General features: G+C 40.6%; 1 protein-coding gene across 1 annotated transcript; it reads left to right on the forward strand.

Annotated features, from left to right (window-relative positions):
- Positions 1 to 1,368: 1,368 nt before the first annotated feature.
- LOC135879651 (UPF0462 protein C4orf33 homolog) lies at positions 1,369 to 26,600 on the forward strand. Its single transcript, XM_065405704.1, has 7 exons — positions 1,369 to 1,442; positions 2,839 to 2,896; positions 7,924 to 8,104; positions 12,846 to 12,906; positions 15,833 to 15,893; positions 24,760 to 24,959; positions 26,513 to 26,600. The coding sequence occupies exons 1-7, from the start codon at positions 1,369 to 1,371 to the stop codon at positions 26,598 to 26,600; spliced, it is 723 nt and encodes a 240-aa protein (XP_065261776.1).

Genomic DNA, 26,600 nt, shown 5'->3' on the forward strand with positions numbered 1-26,600 from the left:
GGAAGGGAGAATTTGGAACTAACCAGTGCCTCTGCCCCTACGTCTCTTTTCCCAATGTTCCACCCTCCACTCCCCTAACCCCTGTGTTCCCTCACCTGAGCCCCCAGCCTCTGTCCTCTCCCCTACACCCATCCCCTTGCTGCAACCCCAAACTCCTGTCCCCCTACTCCCCCACTGCTCTGCCCTCCTAATACTTCTCCCATCCAAGGAAGTATATACATGTCTAATTTCCCCCCCAAATACTTTGAATTCATTACCCACAAAATAAAATTGCCACCTGTCAGTTACAAATTGTGGTAACCTCCAGCCACTCAGTCCAAAACTCCGTTTGTCTTACGTGGGGGGGTTGTTATTAATTTATCCTTAGTTGTGTTAATTGAATGGTGAGTTCACAGCCATCAAATCTCAATGAAGTCTGTGACTCATCCAATCATTAGTACCTCTCACTTTAACAGTACAAGCAGTCAAAGGAAACTGGGTTTTTCAGGGGCCTGTAACTTGGGAACTCTTTGGTCAAAGGACCCCCAAATTTAGATCCCTAATGTCACCCCACGCAGCACACCAAATTTCAAAGCAATCCAAGTACCATTTGGATTTTAGAGCACTTACAAAAATAAAGTTTTAAAGCATATAAAATAGCAGGAATGGAAACCCTTTAAACTTTTTACTGTATTGGAACATGCACATTATACAAATGTGCATTTTCTTAAATACTGCTTTGAATGTGGATCCCCCAAAGATTTAGTAGGTGCTGTGCACTACCTTGGGTAAAACTCAATACATGTGGGTCAGGATGATCTCAATTACATCAATAGTTTGATCTCTAGCTCTGTGCAGAAAAAAAAAGTAGAAACTTTTTGAAAAATAGCTATTTTTGAGGAGTGCTTTTATCTTTGCAATCCATAGCCCAAATGACCTCAAATTTGGCTCACTAACCCTACCCCGCACTCTCCTAAAGGACACCAAATTTCAAAGAAATCTGACAATGGATGTCGATTTTAGAGGATTTAGAAAGGTTGACCTTTAAACAGAAGTCGTGATGTAACCTTAACTGTAGTGGTGCTGCTGTGCCACTGTAACTTATGAGTGGAGTTAAATTAATAATGTTGGACTGCATATTTTATGCTATTACCACTATGATTAAGGAAATTGTTCAAAGTATCAAAATGAATTGCTGCTTGTAACATACCAGTACGGAATGCTAATCTGTAATCGTAGTCAATTATTAAAACATTGCCAAGGACGGTAAACGTTATTAATCACCATTTAAATAGCAGAAATCAGAAATATCCAGCAGTTACTTAGCGGTGATAGCAGGAGCTAGAGTATAAATGTGGTACATTTTGTTCTGGTTTAATCTTTTAAAAAATGAAGGCTTTGTGTATTTTAGCTGTTATTGCGGCATGCGTAGCTGGTCCTGCCCATCGCTTCCTCCTAAGCAGGTATCAGACACCTTCCTACTGTTTCTAATTACAATTGGAAAAATGGCTCATTTAATTTTTATCTACGAGGTGGTTTTAATTGCTGTTACTGTTTTTATTATAAAATAAATCTAAAAATTAAATGGATTTAAATGGAACTAATGGATGCATATTGTGTAATGCAGAAGCTGTTCCCCACACACAGGGGGACAAGTATGTGGCTTCTGGAGAGTCAATAATATACTCTCAGCTTCAGAGGAGTTATTGCATCAGGGAGGAGGAAATATCTGTAAAGAAATGGCAGCCTCACTATACAAAGTTTGATGAGGACTAAGCAGCTCCCTATCACTGCCTCTAAGGCTTAGGAAATAAGGTAGAATCAGACTTGGAAATGGGAAGGGAAGGTATATGCCCTGAGTGCACTTCCACTTCTGATTTGGGCCCATCTTTAACACTTAAGTATTTAAATTTTGTCTTCCTCTGAAGCATCAGGCCAACAAAGAGCACGGTTTGGGACTAGATGTAGCATTGGTCTTATTCAATATAACAGTTCCTGTTACTTACCCACTTCCTCCCCTTGCATAGCACCCAAATCTTAATATGCATGGTTTTCCCACCATGGCAAAACTCCTGTGAATGGTAATTCAGAGGAAATAATTGATTTTAATAACACTTTCTTTTTTACATTTCCCTAAAACCCCCAGTTACAGGGCATTAGATGCCTCAAACTATCTGTCTTGGTCCTTAGATGACTCTGATCATTGTGGCATCTGAGGACTGAATAGATTCTTAAGCAGTTACATTAAAATTTAATCGAGAATCTTTACTTTTGCAGAACCGTACACTGGAAATCTCAGCAACTGAATCAGAATCCAGCATCAGACAGTGACAAGTTCTCATATAGTCAAATTATCTAGACTGACTAGTCTGGAAAATTCAAATATTAAGCTGAATGAATAATATACCTGCAAAAACAGAACTTTGGCTTGTCTTAGCTCGTGTATTTCTAATTCTTTCTGACTTTATTTTTTATCACCCTTATGAACTCATATATAAACTTTAGGCTTTCTGCATTACTCACCCACTCTTTGTCACATCAATGAGTCTTTGGAGTTGGCATTTGGAAATGTTTTATGACAGTGTTCCCAGATACCTAGTTTTTTTTACTCCTTCTTGCCACTAGATGGAAGAAGAAGGTTATCAAAATGATGCTTTACCAACCCAGCTATCTTCATCCAATTCCACTCCCTATATTATTTCTAAAATAAGGAATCCCTCAAAAATTGTATTTGTACAGAACTGTTTTTGACTGCTATATTTCTAAGTTGTGGAATTGTATGTTATATCAACAGAATTACTAAATTACACCATACCATTATCTATTCACAGTTTCTATCTTTTTTTGTGTTCCCTAAAGTAGAAATGTTTTCACTAATAATCATCAGACAAAATCACTGGAGGGTAAAACGAGTGAGGTAAGTGTAAGTTTGTAAAAGTTATAACATACAAATGTTTGTGACATAAGAATGGTTTGAAGAATATCTTATTCTCCAAAAGTTTAATATGAGCTCATGCACGCCTTCCAAAAAGCCTATAATGCCTTAAATACGTTTGATGAATAGAGGTAGTTTTCTTAGGCTTTGCCTGCATTAGCGCTTTTGTCAGCAAAACTTTTGTCAGCCAGAAGTGTAAAAAATATACCCGGACCAACATAAGTTTCACTGACAAAAGTGTGGACATAGCTACTGCTGCTCATTGGGGGTGGTTTAATTATGCCAGCGGGAGAGCTCTCTCCCACTGGCATAGAGCGGCTACACGGGAGACCTTCTAGTGGTGTAGCTGCAGCAGTACAGCTGTGCCACTGTAAGGTCCATAGTGTAGACATAACCTAAAAGGCAAACTCTAACATTTTGTTTATGCCTTTTGCTGCTCCTTTGTGGTATAGAATCATGGCCTTAATCAGATTTTTATCCAGTGGAATGGAAAATCAGGACTTAATATTTACAAAACCAAGCATCGTAAAAAGTCTTTTTCAAATAATGATGACATCTTTTGGCAACTTCAAAGAAGCAATAAAGTGTAGAGCTTTTTATTATTTATTTTCCTCTGTTATTTAATATTGTTAGAAGTTCTGTTTTGTGTCTCTGAAAGACACTGCACAGAATCTCACCCTTGGTATATTTTCAGTTCGAGACAAGTTAAATGTTTTTGAAGTATGCACAACACAATTTTCAATATGCTTTATGTACAACTTTAAAAATAGTAATTTAATCTTCCTCATGTCAACTCCATTTCTAAAGTGTACCACACTGTGCTTAATTACAATATATTTGTGATAACATTATTGAAGCTTGATAATTGCACTGTATTTCTCCTTTCCTTTTCAGTAAGCAATTTTATTTTGCTGTGTACTTGAGAGATGCTTCACCAAAAGTACTGGAAGCTGCTTTACTCCTGATTTTACCCTTAATTATGTTGGTTAGCACTTACTTATACCACAGCCAGACCCTTTGTGTTCACTTGCTTGTATGCTGGCATCATGGCATCTTTAATAATATCATCAGGAGAATTCACGGTTCTAGAAACCCAGGCTTGTACTAGTAAACTTCTGTGCATTTCATGACTTGTTTTTCCTCTGGTTAAAAGCAAGTCTAACTGCAGCTGATGTAGTGAACAGGACGGTGATATATGAAGCTCCAGGAGGCAATATGTATGGTTGCATTAGGCATGATCATTTCAAATGATATATTCAGGATTTTTAGTAGCTATAGCAATACACATACAGTACATTTGAGTATGTTGTGTATTCCACAAGAGACAAACAATTTTAAGGTATTTTAGGCTGAATTTTCATAGGAATATAGTATTTGTCCTTGTGGATTATATCATTATTCCATATAGTCTAATATCCTGCCACTAACATTTCCCAAAACTGCTGGTTCACCTCACCAATTGTGCATGGAAGGATTTCTTTCTGATCCCTGCTGCAGGCAATTAGCTTGCACTTTGACATGAGTAATAGCTGTCATAAAATTATTCATTCTTTTTAATTTTAGCTACAGTATCCTGCAGCTGTGAATTCCATAGGTTGACTATATGCTGTGCTAAGTAATATTTTCTTGTTCTATAATATTTTATTATAGGCATTTTAGGTAGTGACACCTAATGTCAAGGTTGCCAAATACTTTTAATATCAGACCCTGTTTTTAATTATTTATAACTTTCCCAAACTTTAATAGATTGGGCTGAAATATTCCATGTCAGGTGTCTGCTTCCAAATGAATTTTTGAAAATTTTTAGTAAAAATAGTTAATATGTTTCTCAGAATAAGGTTAAGGACAAATGCATTTCTTTGCTCATATTAAAAATATTCTTGCAACTGTTTAGTTGAGAAGCTATGATGGTTCCATGCTTTGGAGCAGGGGCTTGAGATTTGGTAGGGGGTCACCTTGTTTTCAGGGCTGTACCTTTTGCCTCTGAAAATTTCAGTTTGCACATGATCAGTAGAGACTTTAGAGTTCGGCAAATGAATTTTCTGAAGATTCCACTTGTACTGAGCTTGGTTTAAGTGACTTGCCCAGCATTATGTAGGAACTCTGTGGCAGAGGCAGGGAGAGAATTCAGGTCCCCAGGGCAGCATTCAGCTGTCTTAACCATGAAACCAATGTTTCTTCTCCTGCAATTTCTCACTTTGTTCAGTACACACCTTCCAACTTCTGCAACAAGTGAGGCATGGTGCCTACAGACAACAGCCTCATTCATTTCACAGCCCTGATTCAGTCACCAAACCCTGTCCATCCTCTGCTCTTAATAAGGTAGGGGCCCTGTGGAAAAAATAGTACAGTTCACCCTCACTATAATGCCCTTCACAATAATGAACCTTGGGCTATAACAAACCCAGTCCCTGGATCCCACCTTGAGCTCAGCTGCTGCAGTGGGAGTTGACAGCTCCTCCAGCCCTGGGGCTGCAGCAGGGGCTGAAAGCTGGAGGAGCTAGCAGCCCCGGAGCTGGAGGACCTGTTGTCCCCCCCATGGGTCTCTTTTGGTATAACGAACTCCTGGCTATAATGAACAAAGAGCGTGGATCCTGAGGGGTTCATTATAGCGAGGGTGTACTGTACGTGGTTATTTTATTAAAGACTATCATAATGCATATTCACAAGTTGTCAAATTAAGATTGCACGGGCAACCTTAATTCAGGCATTTCCCAAATTTTGAGTGCTTGACTTTGCAACCGTAACATTCTTTTAATATAGTTTTTTTAAAATGTAATAATCTATAAATCATATTTGACCTGTACCTCCTTTTTTTGCCCCTTGTGGATCATTTCACTCTCTACTATATATGTTCTTGCCTGAGGAGGCCTGTTGTGGGGTATATATATCACATGGTGACCTGGCAACCAAGAGGTTAATGCAGGTACAGTATAGACCCGTTTACGCGCGAATCCGCTTAACATGCGGTAGCGCCATGCCTCCCAGTGCTACCTATTTAACACGCGAGACTCGTTGACATGCTGTACAGGAACTTGATATGTAGCACTACAGATTTGCTCACTAAGGGCATGGCTACACTTGCAGTTGTAGAGCGCTGGGAGTTAAACCAGCCTTCGGAGACTGCAGCAGGGAAAACGCTGCCGAGTGTTTACACTCTCAGCTGGAAGCGCACTGGCATGGCCACATTAGCAGCTCTTGCAACGCCACAAAGAGCAGTGCATTGTGATAGCTATCCCAGCATGCAAGTGGCTGCAACATGCTTTTCAAATGTGGGGGGTGGGGTGGATTGTGACAGGGAGTGTGTTATATGTGGAGGGAGAGAGAGTGGGTTTTTGGGGGGCTGAGAGCGTGTCAGCATGCTGTCTTGTAAGTTCAGACAGCAGCAGACTTCCCTCCCCCCCACCTCTCTCTCTCATTCAAAGCAAGCAGGATTCCTCAGTAATGGTTCCTTTGTCCCGGAGCAGATAAGCAGCCAGCTGTCAGAAACGGAGCTTTGAAAGGACATATCTGCATTCCTACAGCGAGTTCAAAACAATGATAAGAGTGGCCACTTGACTTAAGGGGATTATGGGATGTTTCCAGAGGTCAATCAGAGCACAGTAATGCAAAACCTCGTTCACATTGGCGCCGCGGCGGGGGTGCAGCAAACATTATTCCACTTGCCGAGGTGGAGTACCAGCAGCACTGTAGCCGCGGAGTCAGAGCGCTCTGCGTGCCTTGCCAGCGTGGACGGGTAGTGAGCTAATGCGCCCGGGGCTCCTTTATTGCGCTTTAACTCGCAAGTGTCAGAACTCACTGACATAGAAATCGACAGGAAGTGCAGAGCGGAAACGTGTTGTATGTCTTTACCGATATTGGTAAAGACGTATCATGCACGCTTAGTCATTGTGGAGGAGCAAAATGCGGAAAATATTGAAATCATTCATCTGCGGCGAATGATAGACTTCATAAGAAAGAAAAAAAAATGCGAGCCAGAAAGAACAGAAAATAATGGCGTTTTTTTCTAAGTGAATCATAGACCCTTTTTTTCAGCATGGCCCTCTTAACCCGCAGTCCATTAACACGTGGTCGTGACGGCTTGACTCCCGATATCCGCGCGTCAACAGGTCTGTACTGTACTGCTAGTCAATGGTGATTGGTAGCCTCACAGCGGCTGGGAAAATAAAAGAGCTGGGAAGTAGAGGGGTGGAGTGGCTACCAGGGGAGCAAGCAAGCTGGAGAAGGAAACTCGTTCCAGCAAGGTGCTGAGAAGCTGTGCAGAGACAGCACCCGTACAAGGGATGACTGGATCTACAGGCTGGAAAAGCCTATAGAAATGATGCGAGGTAGGAAGTAGTTCAGGGCACAGCAGGAGGAGTTGTTGAGGCCTGATTCTGTCTGTCTGGTTTTAGGGTTCTGTGCTGGAACCCAGTGGAGTGGGCAGGTCTGGGTTCTCTGAGAGACTAGAGAATGCAAAGAATTTCCAGACCCTTGAGCACTCGGATCAGCTGACCATGCCAAGTATAAGGAGAAAACCTACACATCCCAATGTGACTGAGGCTAACAACCTCCATAGCCCAGTATGGGGCTACCACAGAGACGCAGGCAGGAGGAGCTGACTGACTGCCCTGCCAAATCGAGTAACCTCTGGTGCAATGCTCTTTCTGGCCAAAGAGGTGCTGTTGCATTGGCACATCAGCTCAGACAGCCAAATGATACATAATACTCCAAAAGAGAGATCATTGTTCAGCCTAGCATCATCATCATTTTTATGCCTTTTTAATGCATCCAATCATCTCATTTGACTTTTTAATTGCTGCTATATCCTGGGCAGACATGATGACTCCTTAGTCTTTTTTTCCCCTCTTTAAAGGATCCCATACATTCAGAATCCATCAAAATAAATGGTAACTTTACACTGCTTTTGCTAATAAGACATTAAGGCACAGTCCCCAATACCACAGGATGGTACCCAGCATTTACCCATTTTACATTATTTCTTTTTCCTCTTCTGTAATCTTCTGTAGTTGGAATACAAGATTACAAATACCTGGGACAGCATAAAGGTGATGCATGAGCCAGTGATCATCAGATTTAAGGCAGGTGACCAAGGATTAATAATGGAAGTGAATTCCCTGTTCTTTGATGACCCTTCTGCCCCATCTGGTGAGCCAGGAAAGCCTTTTGATGGACTCTGGGATTACGAAGGTGAGAAATATATATATGCACACACACACGGTTATGGAGATAGATTTCAGAATGTGGAAAAACACTAACACCTATGTATGTCTGCCTCTGACTACAAACAGCCTGAAATAGCTCTGAGAGAATTTCTCCCATTAACTCAAAGTAGTATTGACTCTAATGGTAATTTAAATGTCAACATTCTTATTAGCTCACCGGTGATCAAATCATGCAAGAAAGGAGAGGGATGATAATATGATGAAGTTCTGCAAAATTTAATGTCTTATTTTGTTGTCTCAAGTGAACAAAAAGTTTACCTTGAGTGGCGCTTGAAGAGTATTTATACATTCCTATTCCACCCCCACTCCCAGGATTTGACCCCCTCGCAAGTACAATTTTCAAAGAAATGTATTGGGTAACTTTAGACCTCTGGAAGCTTGTTCCATAGTTGGATCTGTTCAACTGAGAATGCTTTGTCCCCAGCTCTCACTTATTTTGTCTTGAGCTTTGTGATCTGCATTGTCCCAGAAGATCACAGTTGTCATGATGGATCATAAACGGAAATTTGGGAAGGTGGGACTTGGTGCATTAATTGCTTTGAAGATTAGGACTAAAGTTTTAAACTAGCAACTGAAGCTGACTGGGATACAGTAGAGGGATTTGAGAACAGGCCTGCTGTGCTTATTTATGGTGCACTGTATTCTGGAGAAGCAGCCAACTGTATTTTGTACCAGCTGAAGACTGTACATGGTCTTAAAGTTTGGTTTCAGATACAGTGAATTTCAGAAATCCATCTCCCAGGTGATGAATGTATGGATCACTTTGGGCAGGTGTTCATGTGTGGGGAAAGAATGAAGCTGGAGGTTTAAAAAAAAAAGTCATTTTTAAATACTGATGCTGCCTGGTCATCCAAACTTAATGAAAAGTCAGTGAGGCTGTGCACCACTTTGACGAATGGGGACTTTATACTTTCAGTGGAAGACTGGACCAGTGTGTCTGATAGTTCTATATAGCAGCGTTTCTCAAACTGGGGTCTGCGAGGGTACTCCAGGGGGTCCCTGGGTCCTGGTGATCAACTCCTCCCTCTCCTTCCCTCAACTCCTCCCCTTCCCTCCCAACGCCTCCTGCACGCTGGGGAACAGTTGTTCAGTGGCATGAAGGAGGCGCTGGGAGGGGGGCAGGAGCAGGGACAGAGAGTGCAAGGGGGAGGAATCATGTCCAGGGCCACCGGCCCTGCTGATAAACTCCTCCCCCTCCCTCCCAGTGCCTCTGCACACCAGGGAATAGCTGTTCAGTGGCATGCAGGAGGCGCTGGGAGGGAGGGGCAGGAGCAGGGACAGGGTGCTCGGGGGAGGGGGCGGAAAGAGGTGGGGAAGAGGAGGGGCAAGGGTAGGGTGGGGGCTTGGAGGAAGGGGTGGAGTGGGAGAGGGGCCTGGGGCTGATCTGGGGGTCCCCGAACAATTTTAAATCAAAATGGGAGTCATCAGGTTGCTAAAGTTTGAGATCTGCTGCTATATAGCATTTTGCCTTTCCATTGAGCACCACTTCGGTCTCACATGGGTTCAGCTTGCACAGCTGCTCTTATTCCAAGAGCTGATTTCTTGTAGGTGTTCTACATTTTAGTAGTGGTGGTGGCTGCATCAGTTGAGGATGAGGTATATTATTGAGTGTCATCAGCATACTGTTGACAGCTGAACCCATGGCCTCTCACTATCTCTCAGGTAGGTATTAAAAAGAAGCAGGGATAGTCTGGATCCCTGTAAGACCTCACAGGTGAGGGCCTTCAGAGAGGGTGAACCATCACCACACTCTGAGCTCTTCTGGAGAGGTACAATTGGAACCACTGTACTGCTGGGCTATCTACACCTGCTGTGTCATGTAAGAGTGTTAGCAGTACCTTGTGGTCCAGTTTGTCTAAAGCTGCAAAGAGGTACAGCAGTACTAGCCTAGAAATCTTGCCCATGATCATGGCCATAGGAATGCCATCTCTTAGTGTCACCACAGCTGTCTATGTTCTGTGCCATTGTCTGAAACTGGCTTGTGAGTCATCCAAGGTGTTGGCTTATGTAGCATTGTTGGAGCTTGATTACTACTTTCTCAGTTATTTTGTCTAGGAATGGGAGGTTGAAAATGGGTTGTTAGCTGAGAGGTTTTCAGGGTCAAGTGATGGCTTAAGTATCAAATAAACTATTAGATTTTTTTCAGGAAGTTTGGTAGGTATGCGTCTCTGAAGGAGGCAATGACTATTTCCATTAGTAGTGTGCATAGTTGCTTTTTGCTGGCTTTTACCAGCCAAGGGGGACACCGATCCCTTTCACAGGTTGTGGCTTTAATATATTTCAGGGCTTATTGAGCTTTAGCATGTGTGATGGGGCCAAACTCAGTCAGGAGTGGCAGGGTGGATGTTACAATTTGTTCAGAAGTGAAATTTTCTTTTCCGGTTTTTCCCAATATGTAGTCCATATGTATTTGTATTGATCTTATCAGTGAAGTACACTGACAGCTCTTCAAAAAATTTTGATGCATGAGTCTGATATCTGGGCTAGGCAGTCGAGATTGACTAGCTGGTTTACTATATGAACTAGTTCTGCTGGGCATCAGTCTGTTGCATTGATTGCACGGGATAGAAGGCTTATTTTGCCTCCTTATTGCAGTGGTGTAGTCCTGTAAGAGTTGTTTGTGCTGCTGGTGGGTGGCTTCAAAGTGTCTTTTTGTACCATGGGCATTCTAACTTTCTGCCTATGCGTGTCTTCTATAGTGGTTAATCTGTGAATCAAGGTGATCTTCTTGGTCAAGTTGGGTGAACGCGTGGCTTGAGACAAAGGCATCAGTGGTACTTAACATCAAGTGATGGTTCTGTTGTACAATCTCATCAGCACCTTGGCTTCCTGGGCTGAGTTGCAAACCTAGAGAGTTCAGGAATCTTCAGGGGTGGACCAGCATTTAGATGCTCACTATCGTGGTGGGAAGGAGGGAAGGCTATGATCTTGCCTAGACGAGGTTATGATCGTATTGTTGATGTCTCCAATATACACTCCTAGGCTGAAGATAGGATCCAACATATGTCCATTTGCATGTGTGGATCTAGAGCCCATCTGGGAGAATCCCATGGTTTCCATGTAGGCCATGAGATCAAGTTCTACTGTATCATGTTCATTGTCTATATGGAGGTTAAGGTCACTGAGGACCAGGAATCTGAGGGATTCCAATACCATGCTGGACAGTAGCTCCAGAAGTTCCTCCAGAAGGTTGACAGGCTTTCAATCTGGAGTTCTGTAAATCACTAGGAGTCCTAGTTTTCTTTTGTCTTTGCCTCACAGATCATAGGGATGCATTCAAATGTTTTTGTTTGGTAGATGGAATGTCTTTTGCACCCGAGGTTGGAAGGGAACAGAACTATCTCAATCTCCTCCTTTTTCTGGTGCACTGTAGGGTGTGCCTCAAAATGATCAGTTGTGTCAAGATATGAAAAATATTTAGTTTGATAAATTAAGAGTCTCAGAGTTAAAATATCATGCTCTGAATGTATGAGAAGAATTGCTAAAATTAATCATATAAAATAAACAGTTATATTTAGGAGCAACTTGACGACAGATGAACATAAAACATGTTTTGGAATATTAATTTTCTAGAAGTCTAAGAAGGTTTGCAGTTAAAATTACTCATATATACACATGCTGGCTGAAGCTGATTGAAAAAGAAACAATTTCTTGAGAAACTTTAAAATCTGCTATTTTGCAGGGTTTTAAAGGGGCTTTTTTGGTTTTTTTGTGAATGTTTCTGTCAGGTTTTTTTTTTTAAATCAAAATTGCATTTGAAATTGAACACTTTCATTTACTGAAAACTGCATCTTACAAACATTTCTGTTTAACATAAATTACATTTTTAGTTAAGAAAAAAAGTTGATTTTTGATAATAAAGTTGATTAAAAATATTACAAAAAGTTTTGAAAAAACGGAACATTTTGAAGATGTCAACAATTTGTAAATAAAACTTCATTTTTAAATAAGGCAATTTTTCCTCAAGAAAACTTTTTTGTAAAAAATGTTGCCCAGCTCTAACAGTAGCATTTTTTCATATTTTGGATTGTTTACCCATTACAAAGTGCAATGCTGCAATGCAGAAACAAAAGAGTGTTTATCAATCAGGGGAAGTCTGGGTCAGAACAATCAGAATTTTCACTAAAAAGTCAAACCAAACCTTTTAGAATCCTGGTAAACCTTTATTTAAAGGCTTCTTTTGGTGGCAGATCACTTCAGGGGTAAGGCCAAAGCAGACCAATCTACCCTATTCCTTCAATACCAAATCTGTCCCCTTCCAAATATATCAGTGTTTAACTACACAGTATGCATGCCTAGACATCCCACCACAGACAGACACCACACAAGTCCTGTCGGAAAAATACACTCATATATTCATAATATGATTATCACATTATTGAGGCAGTCTTTCCATCCTCACAACTCTGCAATGCCTGAAACATCTTAAAGACGAATAAAAGAATAATTTAGAGGACATGTGGTTTACCTGTGAAGACTGAGACTATCCCACAGATATAATCACAGGCAGTAGCCTTATGGTATTCACCTTGGTGTTGTCTTGCTGACAGCTTCCCCTTATTTCCTTATTGGTCACTTAAGCCCTCCTAGTCAATACTTAGCATTCTGCTTGCAGGGGCATATTCCGGATTTATGCAGAGGGTTTTTTTTCTTCTTTTCCCAAGTACAAACTTTCTTAATTCTTTGTGTGTTTGTTTTTTTTACAGTTGTTGAATCCTTTTTTCTGAATAGTGAGACTAAAGACTATCTAGAAGTGGAACTTTGCCCGTAAGTTTTGATTTGTAATACTGATGATGCATTGTTGATGTTTCTCCTCTAAATCCTTGTACTTTGTAACCTTTATGTTCAGAGGTATTGCTGATATATTTTTTTTTTGTAAGTTGCATATTGTACATTGAACCTGGGGGCATTAGTTTCAGGCATTAACTATTTTTTAATGAAGCAGTTTATAGACGGGTGTAACTTATGACAGGGAGAACTGGAGGCCTGAGTGTGAGTGAGGGGAATATGGAGGTGCTGCACTTGGAGAGGAACAGTCCGCGGCTGGATGAACATAAGATGACAAGTCAGGCCTGGTGCTGCAGTCAGGGCTTGCGGGGTGGGTAGGGAAAGCTACCTTGAGCAGTTAAAACTTTATTCCAGTTTTATACCCTCCTTGACAACTCTGTTTGAAGTACATTGCTGTCCCGGCTCTTACACATATCTTACTGTGCTTATCTTGTGGACCTCAACAACATTCTAGGTTGTAATTTGTTTGCAACCTTGGATCTTGTAAAAGGACTCCCCAGCTGCACTCCCAACATCACTTCTGCTCTTAGTAACACGGATAAAGAACAGAGAAAACTTTACACAGGCAGCAGTTTGGCCATAGTATGAATAAACCTGGAAGGATTTTCCTCCCTACTCCACTGTTTTATGCTGCGGAGGATTCCAGCAGCTTTTTGCCTTAAATTAGGCATACAAAGAATGCTAATTACACAGGAAAAGCTCCAGTCCATAGGTAATGAGAAATTATTGAAAAGGAAATGCAGAAATGCAGTGATATAAAAAGGAGTTTAAATATCTTAATGTTTTCCAGAGTTTGGTAGCTAATGCTGGTCTGGAACTCTTTGAGAATTTTTTTTATTAGAAAATGGCAATTCATTGAAACAAGAACTTTTTTCAGACCATATTGGGTATGTTGAGGGTTTCTCAGGTCCAGGATGGGGGGAGGGGAGAAAGAGAAAGAGAGAGATCCCAAAACAGCCCAATGGTGAGGGAACATATCTAGCCATTAACCACTTGGAGAATCTAGGGCCTCTCTATCTCAGCAAAAAATAAGCCTTGGTTTTGCTCTGCATCAGAATGGAACCAAATGTCAAAACCTCAAAATTTTTCACAAAATGGAATCCTTGTTTTCCAGCCAGTTCTAGTGACAGCTATTTTATCAATTTTTTCTCATCCATGGCCCCAGAGATCTTTGGATTCTCTTGCCCCCATAACCTATAAACCCGAGAGACTAAAGACTCAGAATGTTAGTTCATCCATGAAAGCTCTTGGCTTGTCACTCAAAGTTTATGTTTATTAATTAGAAAAATTGTCTGCTCCATTTGCACTTAACAGAACATATCCTGCATTCCTTCCCATGTATGGAAAACTGCTTCTGAGTTGCAGCAAATGTATAATCACTTATTTTTTAAATTTAAAAAATGTGAAGATTCATATAAACTATTAAACGTACTGCTCTTGAAATTAGGCATTTATATACACTACTTATTGACGGGTTTATTTAGAACTCTACAGCTGGCTGCAACGCCACAAGCAGTAAATCTGACTAATTAATTCTGGTCATAAATGTGGGATTGTTTATTAAAAAAATTCAGGGATTATGTGCAATATTTAATTGTTTGTAACTAGAAAAAATAATGGTAGTCATCTAGTACTACCTGTTTCTTGGGGGGTGCTGATTATGGTTGTGATGTATCTTAGCACATGCCATATTACAAATTAAAATAATGAATAGGGAATGGAGAGATTGCCACATTAGAAGTCAGGCAAGAGACTCAGATGTTATCAGAAGTTACCAGATAGATACTTAGGCAGCTCATAATTGCATCTAGACCCTGAAGATGCTGTGTATCATGGTGATCTATTTATTTTTATTGGCTTTATTTGTAACATATGGAGATTCTTGGTAGAAAATTAACCACTCCACTGCTTACAGACCTAGTTAACTTTCAGCAACAAGAGTAGGTTAAGGACCATGTGTTCCTATGTGTTTGTGGGGTTTGGGGATTTTTTTTTTTTTTGCAGGTTCAATTGATCATTTTGCTCTACTGTTTTTGCCGCCCCAAGCAGCGCGCCGAATTGCCGCCGCAGATAGGGTGACCAGATGTCCCGATTTTATAGGGACAGTCCCGATTTTTGGGTCTTTTTCTTATACAGGCTCCTATTACCCCCGACCCCCTGTCCCGATTTTTCACATTTGCTGTCTGGTCACCCTAGCCGCGGACGGCGGGGGCAGTCCGTGTGCCGTTTGGGCGGCACGCGCATTTCCGCTGCGGCGGCAATTCGGCGGCAGCTTCTGTCTTCAGCCGGAAGACAGAAGCAGCTGAATTGCCGCCGCTGCGGGCAGCTGAACATAGAAGCTGCCGCCGAATTGCCGCCGCCGCGGAAACGCGCGTGCCGCCCTAAAGGCACACGGACTGCCCCTGCCGTGCGGGGCGGCAATTCAGCGCACTGCTTGGGGGGGCAAAAACACACGGACTGCCGCCCCTTGCAGATTGCCACCCCAAGCACCTGCTTGGAATGCTGGTGCCTGGAGCCGGCCCTGCACGGAATCCATGACTGGCGTGACCTCTGTGACTAAATCATAGCCTTAATTATTAGTGAATGTGTTTTGTGGACTATCCTTCACTCCCTATCTTTCCAATTCATAATCTTTAAACTACAGCTATTATCTACATAGCAAGTACACCTCTACCCTGATATAACCCTGTCCTCGGGAGCCAAAAAATCTTACTGTGTTATAGGTGAAACCGCGTTATATCAAACTTGCTTTGATCCGCCGGAGTGCGCAGCCCCGCCCTCCCGGAGCGCTGCTTTACCGCGTTATATCCGAATTCATTTTATATCGGGTCACGTTATATCGGGGTAGAGGTGTATTGTTAGAGAAGTATTTAATGCCTTTTTAGTTGTCTCCAATGCATTATAGTATTTGGAAAGAAGTAGGAGATCCAACAGCAAATGACCAGCCAGCTTTCCACAGACTACCAGTAAGTGTTCTGTAGCCTACAGATTGGAAACCTCTGGCACAGAACATAAAATATTATGAACTAAATGCTCAAAACTAGGTGCCTAGGTTGTTCTTGCAGAAATAGGCACACATGAGTGAAGATAGTGAAGATTTACATAATTTACCTGTTTGCAACTATGTGAAAATGTGAGGTCCAGATCATGACCCTAGCTGTGCACTCACACAAGGGAACAAATGAGCCCACGAAAACCCTTGATTCACCTGTGCTTGCTGCTCATAGTGTGAAGGAGAGAGCAACTACCACCAAGATGCTATTCCTCTTCCTGCGCAGGGGAGTGGAGAATTGGTTAGCAGGGTCTGGGAATGGGCATAGTCTTGGTTCTGCCCCCTCAATGTGTTGGCTGGCACAGCTGAGATGGCACACAGGGGAAAGTGAGCTGCTCCAGAAAAAGGCATATGGTGCAGCTTACTTCTCTGCTAGAGCAAGAGGGAAGCAAGGAAAAGAACTGAAATATTCCTGGGGCAGATTATTAAGGGCAGATTGTAAGATTACTGTCTACCCCTGAATATTGATGGTTTTCCTCTAAATGTTTGCAGTGGAAAAGTCTGTAAAGGTGATCCCGAAAAGAAAAGAGAAATTGAGTTTGTTCCTTTTAAAAAATCTTTATGGTGTATAGAGAAGACCTAGAAGCGTTGCTTTATTTTTAATATTTTCCTGCTGTTTTTAACGTTAGAAATATTAAAGTCTAACCTTCTCTAGTGTTAAGAAAGTAGGAAAACAGGAGCTGCTATACTTGTTCTGACCAATAGTCCATCTAGTTTAGTATCCTGTCCGTGACAGTGGCCAGTACCAAATGTTTCAGAGGAAGGCATATGAACTGCGCAGTATGCAGATATTGAGTAATCTGCTCTCCATAAAGGCCTACTCTTAACCCCTAACAGTTCAAGATTGTCTTACACCCCGACCCCTGAAGTTTTATCTTTCTTCCAATATGCTTTGTTAGCGTTGACTATTATAACTGGATTTTCTTCTTATCCATATAAATGTCCAATCTCAGACTTTAAGGCCAGAAGGGATGATCATGATCATCTAGTCTGACCTCTTGCACATTTCAAACCACAGAACCTCACCCATCCACTCCTGGAATACACCAATAACCTTTGGCTGAGTTATTGAAATCATCAAATCATGATTTAAACACTTCAAGTTACAGAGAAACCACCATTTACACTGGTTTAAATTGGCAAGTGGGCCATGCTCCATGCTGCGGAGGAAGGTTTCTGCCAATCTGACCTAGGGGAAAATTCCTTCTCAACTCCAGATACGGTGATCAGCTAAACCCTGAGCATGTGGGCAAGACCCACCAGCCAGACACCGGGAAAAGAATTCTCTGTAGTAACTCAGAGGCCTCCTCATCTAGCGTCCATCATCATCCGTTGGAGATATTTGCTGCTAGCAGTCACAGATCAGCTACATGCCAATGTAGGCAATCTCATCGTAGTATTCCCTCCATAAACTTATCAAGCTCAGTCTTTAAGCCAGTTAGGTTTTTTGCCCCCACTGTTCCCCATGGAAGGCTGTTACAGAACTTCACTCCTCTGGATGGTTAGAAACCTTCACCTAATTTCAAGCCTAAACTTGTTGATGGGCAGTTTATATCCATTTGTTCATGTCCACTGTGATGTATTTATAGAGATCAATCAGCTCCCCGCAGCCTTCTTTTGGTTAGGATAAACAAGCCAAGCTCTTTGAGTCTCCTCTCATAAGGTAGGTTTTCCATTCCTCTGATCATCCTAGTAGCCCTTCTCTGCACCTGTTCCAGTTTGAAGTCATTTTCCCTAAACATGGGAGACCAGAATTGCACACAATATTCCAGAAGAAGTCTCAACAGTGTCTTGTATAATGGTACTAACACTTCCCTATCTCTACTGGAAATACCTCTCCTGATGCATTAGCCTTTTTCACAGACACATCACATTGGCGGCTCATAGTCATTCTATGATCAACCAGTACACCCCAATCTTTCCCCTCCTCTGTCTCGTCCAACTGATAAATCCCCATCTTATAGCAAAAATTCTTGTTGTTAGTTCCTAAGTGCATGACCTTGCACTTTGCACTATTAAATTTCATCTCTTTCTGTTGTCTTAATTTCGAAGAAGTGTTGTTGGTAAACTTGTGGGGTAACGCAAAGTATATTAGGAGCTCCCTTAGCCGTTAGATGAATTGACAGGTGTGCTGAATCTTTTTACAGAGACTTTTTTCAGAGTTAATATAGGGTGATTGAGTTAATGAATAGGAACAAAATACAAATTGTTTTTAACAACCTGAATAAAGACCTCTTCCCATCCCAGTTAATCAGGTTTACTGAGATATCACAATAATGGGTCCAGTACAAAAGAGAGATTAGACAAATAGATGGATAAGATACATGCTCCAATGTCTGAAGACTTTCAGCTTCTTTATGAAATATAAAGAAAATGATACAAAGCCATATCTTTCCATTGCAGATAATCTTTAAAGGAGATTTGGACACTTATTTAGGTGCTTATATGGGAGTTGAGCACTTTTGAAAATCTGTCTCTCATAGACTAGTTTTGACTGGTTCATTTCAGAAAGGACCACTGTAACATTCCCAGACTTCCGTAAGCTCAGGAAGTGCATATTGTATAGGGACCTGATGTTCATATTCTACATTATATTTTAATTTGTTTTTTACTACTTTGTAGAAGATTAAAAAGAAATACAATAAAACAATTTTTAAAATATGTTTAAAAAAGGAAAAATCCCTAAAATCCCTTTTCTGAAAATGAAAACATTTAAAAAATGACTATAAAATATGTTTTCTCACTGTACAGGATTTTTTTTACAATGAGAATAAAATAACTTTATTTCTCAATATGAGTCCTAGGAAGAAGCAAAATGGTGTTCATTTTACTCTGTTGTTCACTTTGCCAACTATTTTACTTCATGGTAGGTCTCTGTCTGAGGAATATTAGCTTCAAGATTAAATACAGGTCATTTGTTTTTAAAAATGATTTGAAAAAATAGATTGAGAATAATCATGGTAAAACAATTTCTGTAATATCTTTTAAAAAATAATGGATTTCCACTTTTTTTTTTTACTGACAGGTTTGCAAATTGCAATCACTGCTCTCTTTATCCTCTTCCCCTTCCGTTGTTTTTTTTCTTGGTTGTAATCAGGGACAATAAATTTCATTTTATCATTTGTGTTATTCCTGTAACATAAATCGTAGGAATAGTACAGTTTATTTGAGTAATACCTGTATGCCTGCTAATCAGTTGTAAATTGGTACCATGGATGTAACCATCAAATTAATAATAAAAAAAATTCACCACTAGACACATTCTTACACAAAATTTCGGTTACACCATGTAAGCGACTGAGGCCACTTTAGACCTTTTATTTATTTTTATTAATACTTAAACACTGCGCAGTCCAATATCCCTTGAAATCCTTGTATAGATTGCACATACACTTTTACTGTTGGCTCACAGTGTCAGTTAACTGAACACTGCACTTGAGGCTTCTGTTGAGTTGAACAGGATTTCTGTCTTGCATGAAATCTTTGGCAGATGGATTTTGTAAGGTCCGTACACTGTAGTAATGATGTTTGATTTAGCACGAAGCTCTGTACCTTTGTGAGAATTCATCAGAAAATGTTCACCTCCTGTATTGACAAAGGATTTTTAAGGTGAGTAAAGTGCAATTTTAAAAAGCGTTCTTGTAGTTAAAGTCCCAGTCTTGCTCTTGTTGAAATAAGTGGCAAAACTCCCAGAACTTGCCCCAGGGGATGAAATATTGCTAATATTTAAGCAATGATGGCTGATGGAGTATTGACCAGCTGAGTGAGGGGCCTTAATGTTCATGTAGCCCCTTGTCTCCTGCAACTGGTGTTTCACTTCCAGGAAATGGCCAACCCAGAGATTGCTATTGTAAAAAGGGACTCTATCAACATAAAAATCACACTTATGTTGTTACAGACCTGTTACAGGTATTGTAACACCTAAAATTACTATAACTGAGGCTAAAGAGAGGGAGAGAGACTGTTTTCTTTTTGTTCTGTCGGATTGTTTATTTAGTACATAATTGACCTGTATAATCAGTTTCATTGTTTCCCCCATAGAGTCAGTTCATCCAGTTATGTTTGGGTCTTTCACAGGGTAACAGGGGAGAGAGAAATTTTCAAAACCAAGGGTGTGAATTTTAAAACCATAAACACTGACTGTAGGCCTCAGATGGATGTTGTATGTGAAACTACATTTAACTAATGTTCACTTTGATAGTGTTCCTTTACTTATGAACATTTAAAAGTGTGTGTGTGGGGGGGGGGGGGGGCGGGGGATAAAGAAATTACTTTTTCATGTTTTGAAAAATTAAATTTAACAGCATATTGCTATGCTTATAGTCTCCTGTTTACAATACTGGTCTTTTCCCAGCAGTGAGAAACAAATTACTTTTGATTTTAGGAACAGGTGATTCTGTTTGTTTGAAGAGGAAAAGACACTGGGCTTGAGATTCCTCTTAGATACAATGGCATATATCAGAAGTAACTCCACTGAAGTCAAGGGAGTTACATCAGTGCAAGAGTAATCAGATTATGGCCTATTTATTCTTCCTCACGTCACTTCATCTTAAAGTACAAGATGAACACCCAAAGACAGAACATAATTTGACTTAATTTTCTGATCTGTAAAGACTAGTCCAATAAACAAAAGAATAGTATTGCATTCTCTACTGTCCATTAGTTTGCAATATACAACGGCATGTATAGAAATCTGGACTGCATAGCAGCAAACTTGAAACATATTTCTTTTTCAAATACCAATGTCAGGTTGATTTAAAATCCACTATAATCATGGAATCATAGTTCAATTTCTGTGCAGTGCAGGCATACCAGGAAATGATGCAATGGAAATATAAAGAGTTATGATTATTTTTCAACACTATTCAGTATATTTTCTTTTCATTGACTCGGCTCAGTCGGTTGTAATTGAGGATAATGTATTCTGAAAAATCTGCTTTACTGACATAAATTACTTCAGAGCATCAAAATATCTTGACCTTTTGTTATTGTGTTCTTTTAAGGAATCAATGCAGGAATTCATTCTCTCTGCATCAGAGTCAGTGACCACATGAATGAGCATAGCTAGTTCCACTATATCAGTCATAACAATAGATTTCTCAATTGCCAATGAGTAATACCCACAAATGGTAAGATTCGCACAAAAGAAAGAAAACAAATTCTCATAGAGCCTAGTGTACTTCAGTGTAAATGAAATTTCCTGTCCTTTGTATGTGTAATATTCTCTGCTTAACACTGCCTTAAAATAGGTTTGTTGGGAGTATTTTTCAGAGTAACATTTTTCACATATGTACATTATATTAGCATCTTTTATTACATGGTCACACAATTTATAGTTAAGGGTATGGCTTATTTAATTTCTCAGCAGCCCTCTTTGCCACCCACCCCTCTGTATGCGCTTCAAGGTTTTTCCTGCAATTACTTCCCAATGGGTCTTTATTTTGCCAAGATGTGATAGTTCTCTACTCCTTTAGTAGCTAAACCAGATTCTACACTATGACTGCCAATTTGTAGGCTTTCTGTCCACCAAATTCTATTATTCATGTGTTGTGGACATGGCTCAAGAGGCAAGGTATAGGGGAAGGTGTAATACCCGAAAGACCTAGCAATGACACAGCCATGGGAAGTAGTGAAAAGGTTTGCCAGAAGCTGGGAATGGGCGACAGGGGATGAATCACTTGATGCTTACCTCCTCTGTTCAGTCCCTCTGGGGCACCGGGCATTGGCTACCATCGGAAGACAGGATACTGGGCTAGATAGACCTTTGGTCTGACCCCGTACAGCCTTTCTTATGTTCTTATGGCTGCATGGCTATGGGTCTTCAAATTGTACATGGAGGTTAGAGTGATTTTTCATCAGTACCTCTGATTGCTGCTACTGTCACCAGAAAAAATCAGGGCAGCCACTGATAGGGTTAATAGGAATATATAGAAATTACACTAAAAACCTACAGAATTCAATAGAGAATGACATCCTTACTATAGGCTTTTGAAATATCCCATATAAGTTTACAAGAGAACATAATTTTCTATTGTATTCTGTAAAGTGGTCAAAAAATTGTAGCTTTCTGTAGAAATTATTGAACCTTTCAAAAAGAATAAGTAAAACTCTGATGCATACAGTGTTGAATATTGAAAGCCATTCAAGTGATTAATCCTCAAGTCAAGGAGTCTCCTGATTTTTTTAAAAAATCTAGTTGTTTTAGAAACTGAACTGAAGACTTCAACATCTAAAAGAAATAGGCTGCCTGTCAAGTTGAAGGAGAATTTACTTTAGTTGTAATTAATAGACTTACTTGTAATCTTTAAGCAATAATCAGGAAGACAATAGATATACCATGTTCCACAAACTGTTTTTTCTTAAATTTCATCCAACTGCAACTACAGTCACTGTTCTCCTTAGCTTTTAAAGATTTTAGCTCAAATTTGAATGGGAGCTAGCTTTAACCTCACTCTGTACCTTTCCATAATAAGAGTGAGTATAACCCTGCTTTAGCAAGCAGCTAGCTACTGTCTCTTTTGAATGGTGACAGTCTGTGCCTTGCATAATGTGTAAATCCAAGAATACATGCACGCACGCACAAATGTGTTACCTCTTTATTAGATCATTGTACAGATGATGAGTAGAAAAGTTGAGAGTAGTGTTGTTCCAGAAAGAGTGTTGAATGCTCTGAAGAGAATGGCTGCACTCTTTGGAGGGTATATAAACTTGCTATGTAATACCTGAAAGACCTAGCAATGACACAGCCATGGGAAGTAGTGAAAAGGTTTAAAACCTACAGTATCATTAAAAACAATTAAAAGATAATACAGTATCTGTTTCCCACCGAAAAGGGGTTTGTGAACCCGTTTCGCAATAGTTGTCACTTTAGAACAGATGTCCCCAAACTTGGGTCCCTAGAGCACTTGCTGGTAGTCTGTGGAACGCTTGCTAGATGTATTGTGCTGGCTTCTTTTCATTTTCATCTTCCAAATAGTATTAAAATATAGCTAAAAATACATTACTTTATTTCCTAATGTTACTTTTCCATGTAAACAATTGCTGTAGTTGTCAGAGACCTATGTTTCTCAAAATGTGAGGGAAGCTTTTTGTTTCCATCTTAAATAGGAGGGAAGTGGTCCGTGGGAATGAGACTAGCAGGGGAATTGGCCTGAGCAATTGGGATTTGGAGGTGAAATGGTACAATTTGTGTGTTAGAATGTAGTTCACCCTCCCTCTAAAAATGTTTGCTAACCCCTACCTTAGAATATTATATAGAACCCTATAGAAGTTCTGTATCAGTTTTTATATATACCTCCTTTGCATGGTGGAGTGAAGGGAGACCCTGGGGTCCTGGGGAAAACATAGTGGAAGAGACCATGGCAGCACTATTCCATTAGAACTATGCAGCCATGTAACCCAGGTGAGGCAGTACAGCTGGGACCCTGGAAATATTTTGATAGCACATGGACAGCTTCACTCACCAAGGGATTCTGCCTCAATATTAAAATATGAATACACTTTTTCATCTGTCTGCATCCTTCAAGAAATGAAGTTGTACGGTCCTGCAGGGATTGATTATTGAGGATTAGATTAGCAGAATCTGATCCCCTTATCAAAAGCATTACATTCCTTCTGAAGTGCATTATTAACATTACAGCCTGGAGAAAGAAAATAGGTAGTCAAATAAAAGGACACCAACTAATCAATGTCAATTTCTGTGACAGAAATTCAGTTGTGTTTTGTATTACAATACCTGCACTTGTATTTACTTGTAAAAGTAATACCCAAGAATTCTGTTCCATATGCAATTACATTGTTTGCTGCATGAACATATCTTCAGTTGTTTTTGTTTTCATTATTCTAAATGTACATGTCAAATTCATTACTAGAAGGCGATAAACAATCCGTATATTATGGATAAACAATTATGAAATAGTAATTGATATTTTAATAGAAACACTAACAAACTCAAAGAACGAGGAGTACTAGTGGCACCTTAGAGACTAAAAAATTTATTTGAGCATAAGCTTTCATGGGCTAAAACCCACTTCATCAGATGCATGCAGTGGAAAATACAGTAGGAAGATACATATACACAGAGGACATGAAACAATGGGTGTTGCCATACTAACTATAACGAGAGTAATCAGTTAAGGTGGGCTATTATCAGCAGGAGAAAAAAACTTTTGTAGTGATAATCAGGATGGCCCATTTCCAACAGTTGACAAGAAGGTGTGAGTAACAGTAGGGGGGGGGAAATTAGCATGGGGAAATAGGTTTTACTTTGTGTAATGACCCATCCACTCCCAGTCTTTATTCAAGCGTAATTTAATGGTGTCCAGTTTGCAAATTAATTCCAATTCTGCAGTTTCTCGTTGGAATCTGCTTTTGAAGTATTTTTATTGGAGTATTTGAGGTCCGTAATTGAGTGACCAGGGAGGTTGAAGTGTTCACCGATTGGTTTTTGAATGTTATAATTCTTGATGTCTGATTTGTGTCCATTTATTCTTTTGCGTAGAGACTGTCCAGTTTGGCCAATGTACATGGCAGAGGTGCATTGCTGGCACATGATGGCATATATCACATTGGTAGATGTGCAGGTGAACGAGCCTCTGATAGTGTGGCTAACAGATTCTTAATTCTAATGTCATGTATAAATATTCCTTATTATCTAGATCATTAAAAAACACACTCATGTTTGTCTGAAGGTGCCTTAGCTCAACATATTTAGTGATATTAATTGTATATTTAAATAACACGGATGACATTTTGATTTTTTTTTTAAATCCTGTGTAAAGAAAGGACTTGACTTGATATTTAAAGCAGACATAAACTGGAACAAATGGAATGGCACAGCACTTATTCCTTGGAGGTATTTCCCACCTGGTGTTGACAAGATGAATTCATATGCCATCCATGGGTCTGGGATTGGAAGAACATATGAGGCACTTTATCCAATACCTAGAGAGGATATTGAACTGGGGCAGGGGCCTAATTTGTGAGTACAAACCAGTATCTTATTTATGCTTGTTTTCTCTTTTGTCTGTGACTACTAATACAGCGAATTTGGGAAATCCTTCCTACTGCAGTGTAATGTGGTGAAATACTTTCAGCATGACACTGATAGAAATTATGAAACTGCCTTTTGAGTCTTGATCCAAAGTCCATTGAAGTCTGGAAATGGAAGTCCTTTCATTTACTTTAATAGGGTTAAATGAAACTCCTAGAGCAGAGGCAGACTGTAGTCTGAAATAATACATTTCAGCTAATGAGAATGCAGAACTTCCTATTTAAAAGTATTTTTCATTCACAATTATGAGAAATGTATATACTAGAGGAAATGTACTACTGTGACATGCAAACAAGCTGTAGAGAGCTATAGTGGGGCGGCTGCTGATAGGCAGGGGTTAAAAGCAGCCAAGCTAGGCTGATTGGTGTGGCCAGCTCAATTAGGGCCCAGCTGGCCCTGATAAGAGAGCTATGGACCAGGAGCTGAGAGGAGTCTCTCTCCAGCCCTGCGGGAGAGGGCCTAGCTGCTGGAGAACAAGGTACCTGAACTGGAGCAGTGCTGGGGAATAGGGCAAGGGAGCTCCAGCCTGATAACCCCCCAGGCTGCAGGCCTTGGTGAAGGCCTACAAAGGTACTGGAGCCACAGAGGTGCAGCCTGGGAATAGGCAGAGGCAGCTGGTCCTACCCCCTTGCCAATGATGAGTGGCCATTACAGACTGCAGTCTGCCCCAGGGAAAGGGGGCTGGATGATGACTGGCAGTAGCCATTGAGGCAAGGTTGGTTTAGAGGATTGGGGGATTCCCCTGGGAGGGGAGACCCAGAGTGTCGGCGTACTGCAGGGGCAGAACCCCAAGGTAAAGGGGCACTGGGGTCCAGGAGGGACACAGAGCCTGAGGCAGGCGAGACACCGGTCAGCAGAGGGCGCTCCGAGCTGGAATCGAGCTAATTCCCAGGACAACCAGCAGGAGCTGCCGCACCGGTGAGTCATCGCTTCGCTACAAGAACATATTCCACTAGTTTTCCCCCATTCATTAATGGATCCAATTCAGGGTTCCAGTACTAATTTACAAAGCCCTGGTTGAGCAAAGCACTTAAGCACGTGCTTGATTTTAAGCACAAGAAGTCCCTTCGAAGTCTCCATTGGCGTTTTTGTCCCAGATGGGTCATGATTTTTTTTAAATTGTGGGCTGGATTCGCAGCGCTGTTCTGGATGCAAAGCAGACATAAAGTCATTTGCTCCAGCCTATGAGGATTCCCCCTATGCAGGGGAATATGCAGGTGGAATAAAACTACTATACAAGCTCCTACTCCACCCTCTCTCCTGACCCGAGAGCAGGACACAGCTATGCTGTCCCTAAACTTCAGCAATCTTTGCCTGCCAAAAGGGTTTCTTATGGTGTTTTTACATTGTAGCCGGGGGGCAATGTTCCAGCTCACCTTTGCAGCAAACCATTCATTTTGAAGTGTATTATTAAAATGAATGTTGAAACTTTTATTTTTTACTTACAAGTTGCTTTTTTTATGCTTGTTTCTCACCTATAGCCATCGTCTGGAGTATTTCAAAAGGTTCAGTCTAAAGTGGATTATGGGAGAGAACTGGGAGCAACCTGCATCAGACCTGTGGAAATAG

This window comes from Emys orbicularis, chromosome 5, assembly GCF_028017835.1.
Source record: "Emys orbicularis isolate rEmyOrb1 chromosome 5, rEmyOrb1.hap1, whole genome shotgun sequence".
NCBI lineage: Eukaryota > Metazoa > Chordata > Testudines > Emydidae > Emys > Emys orbicularis.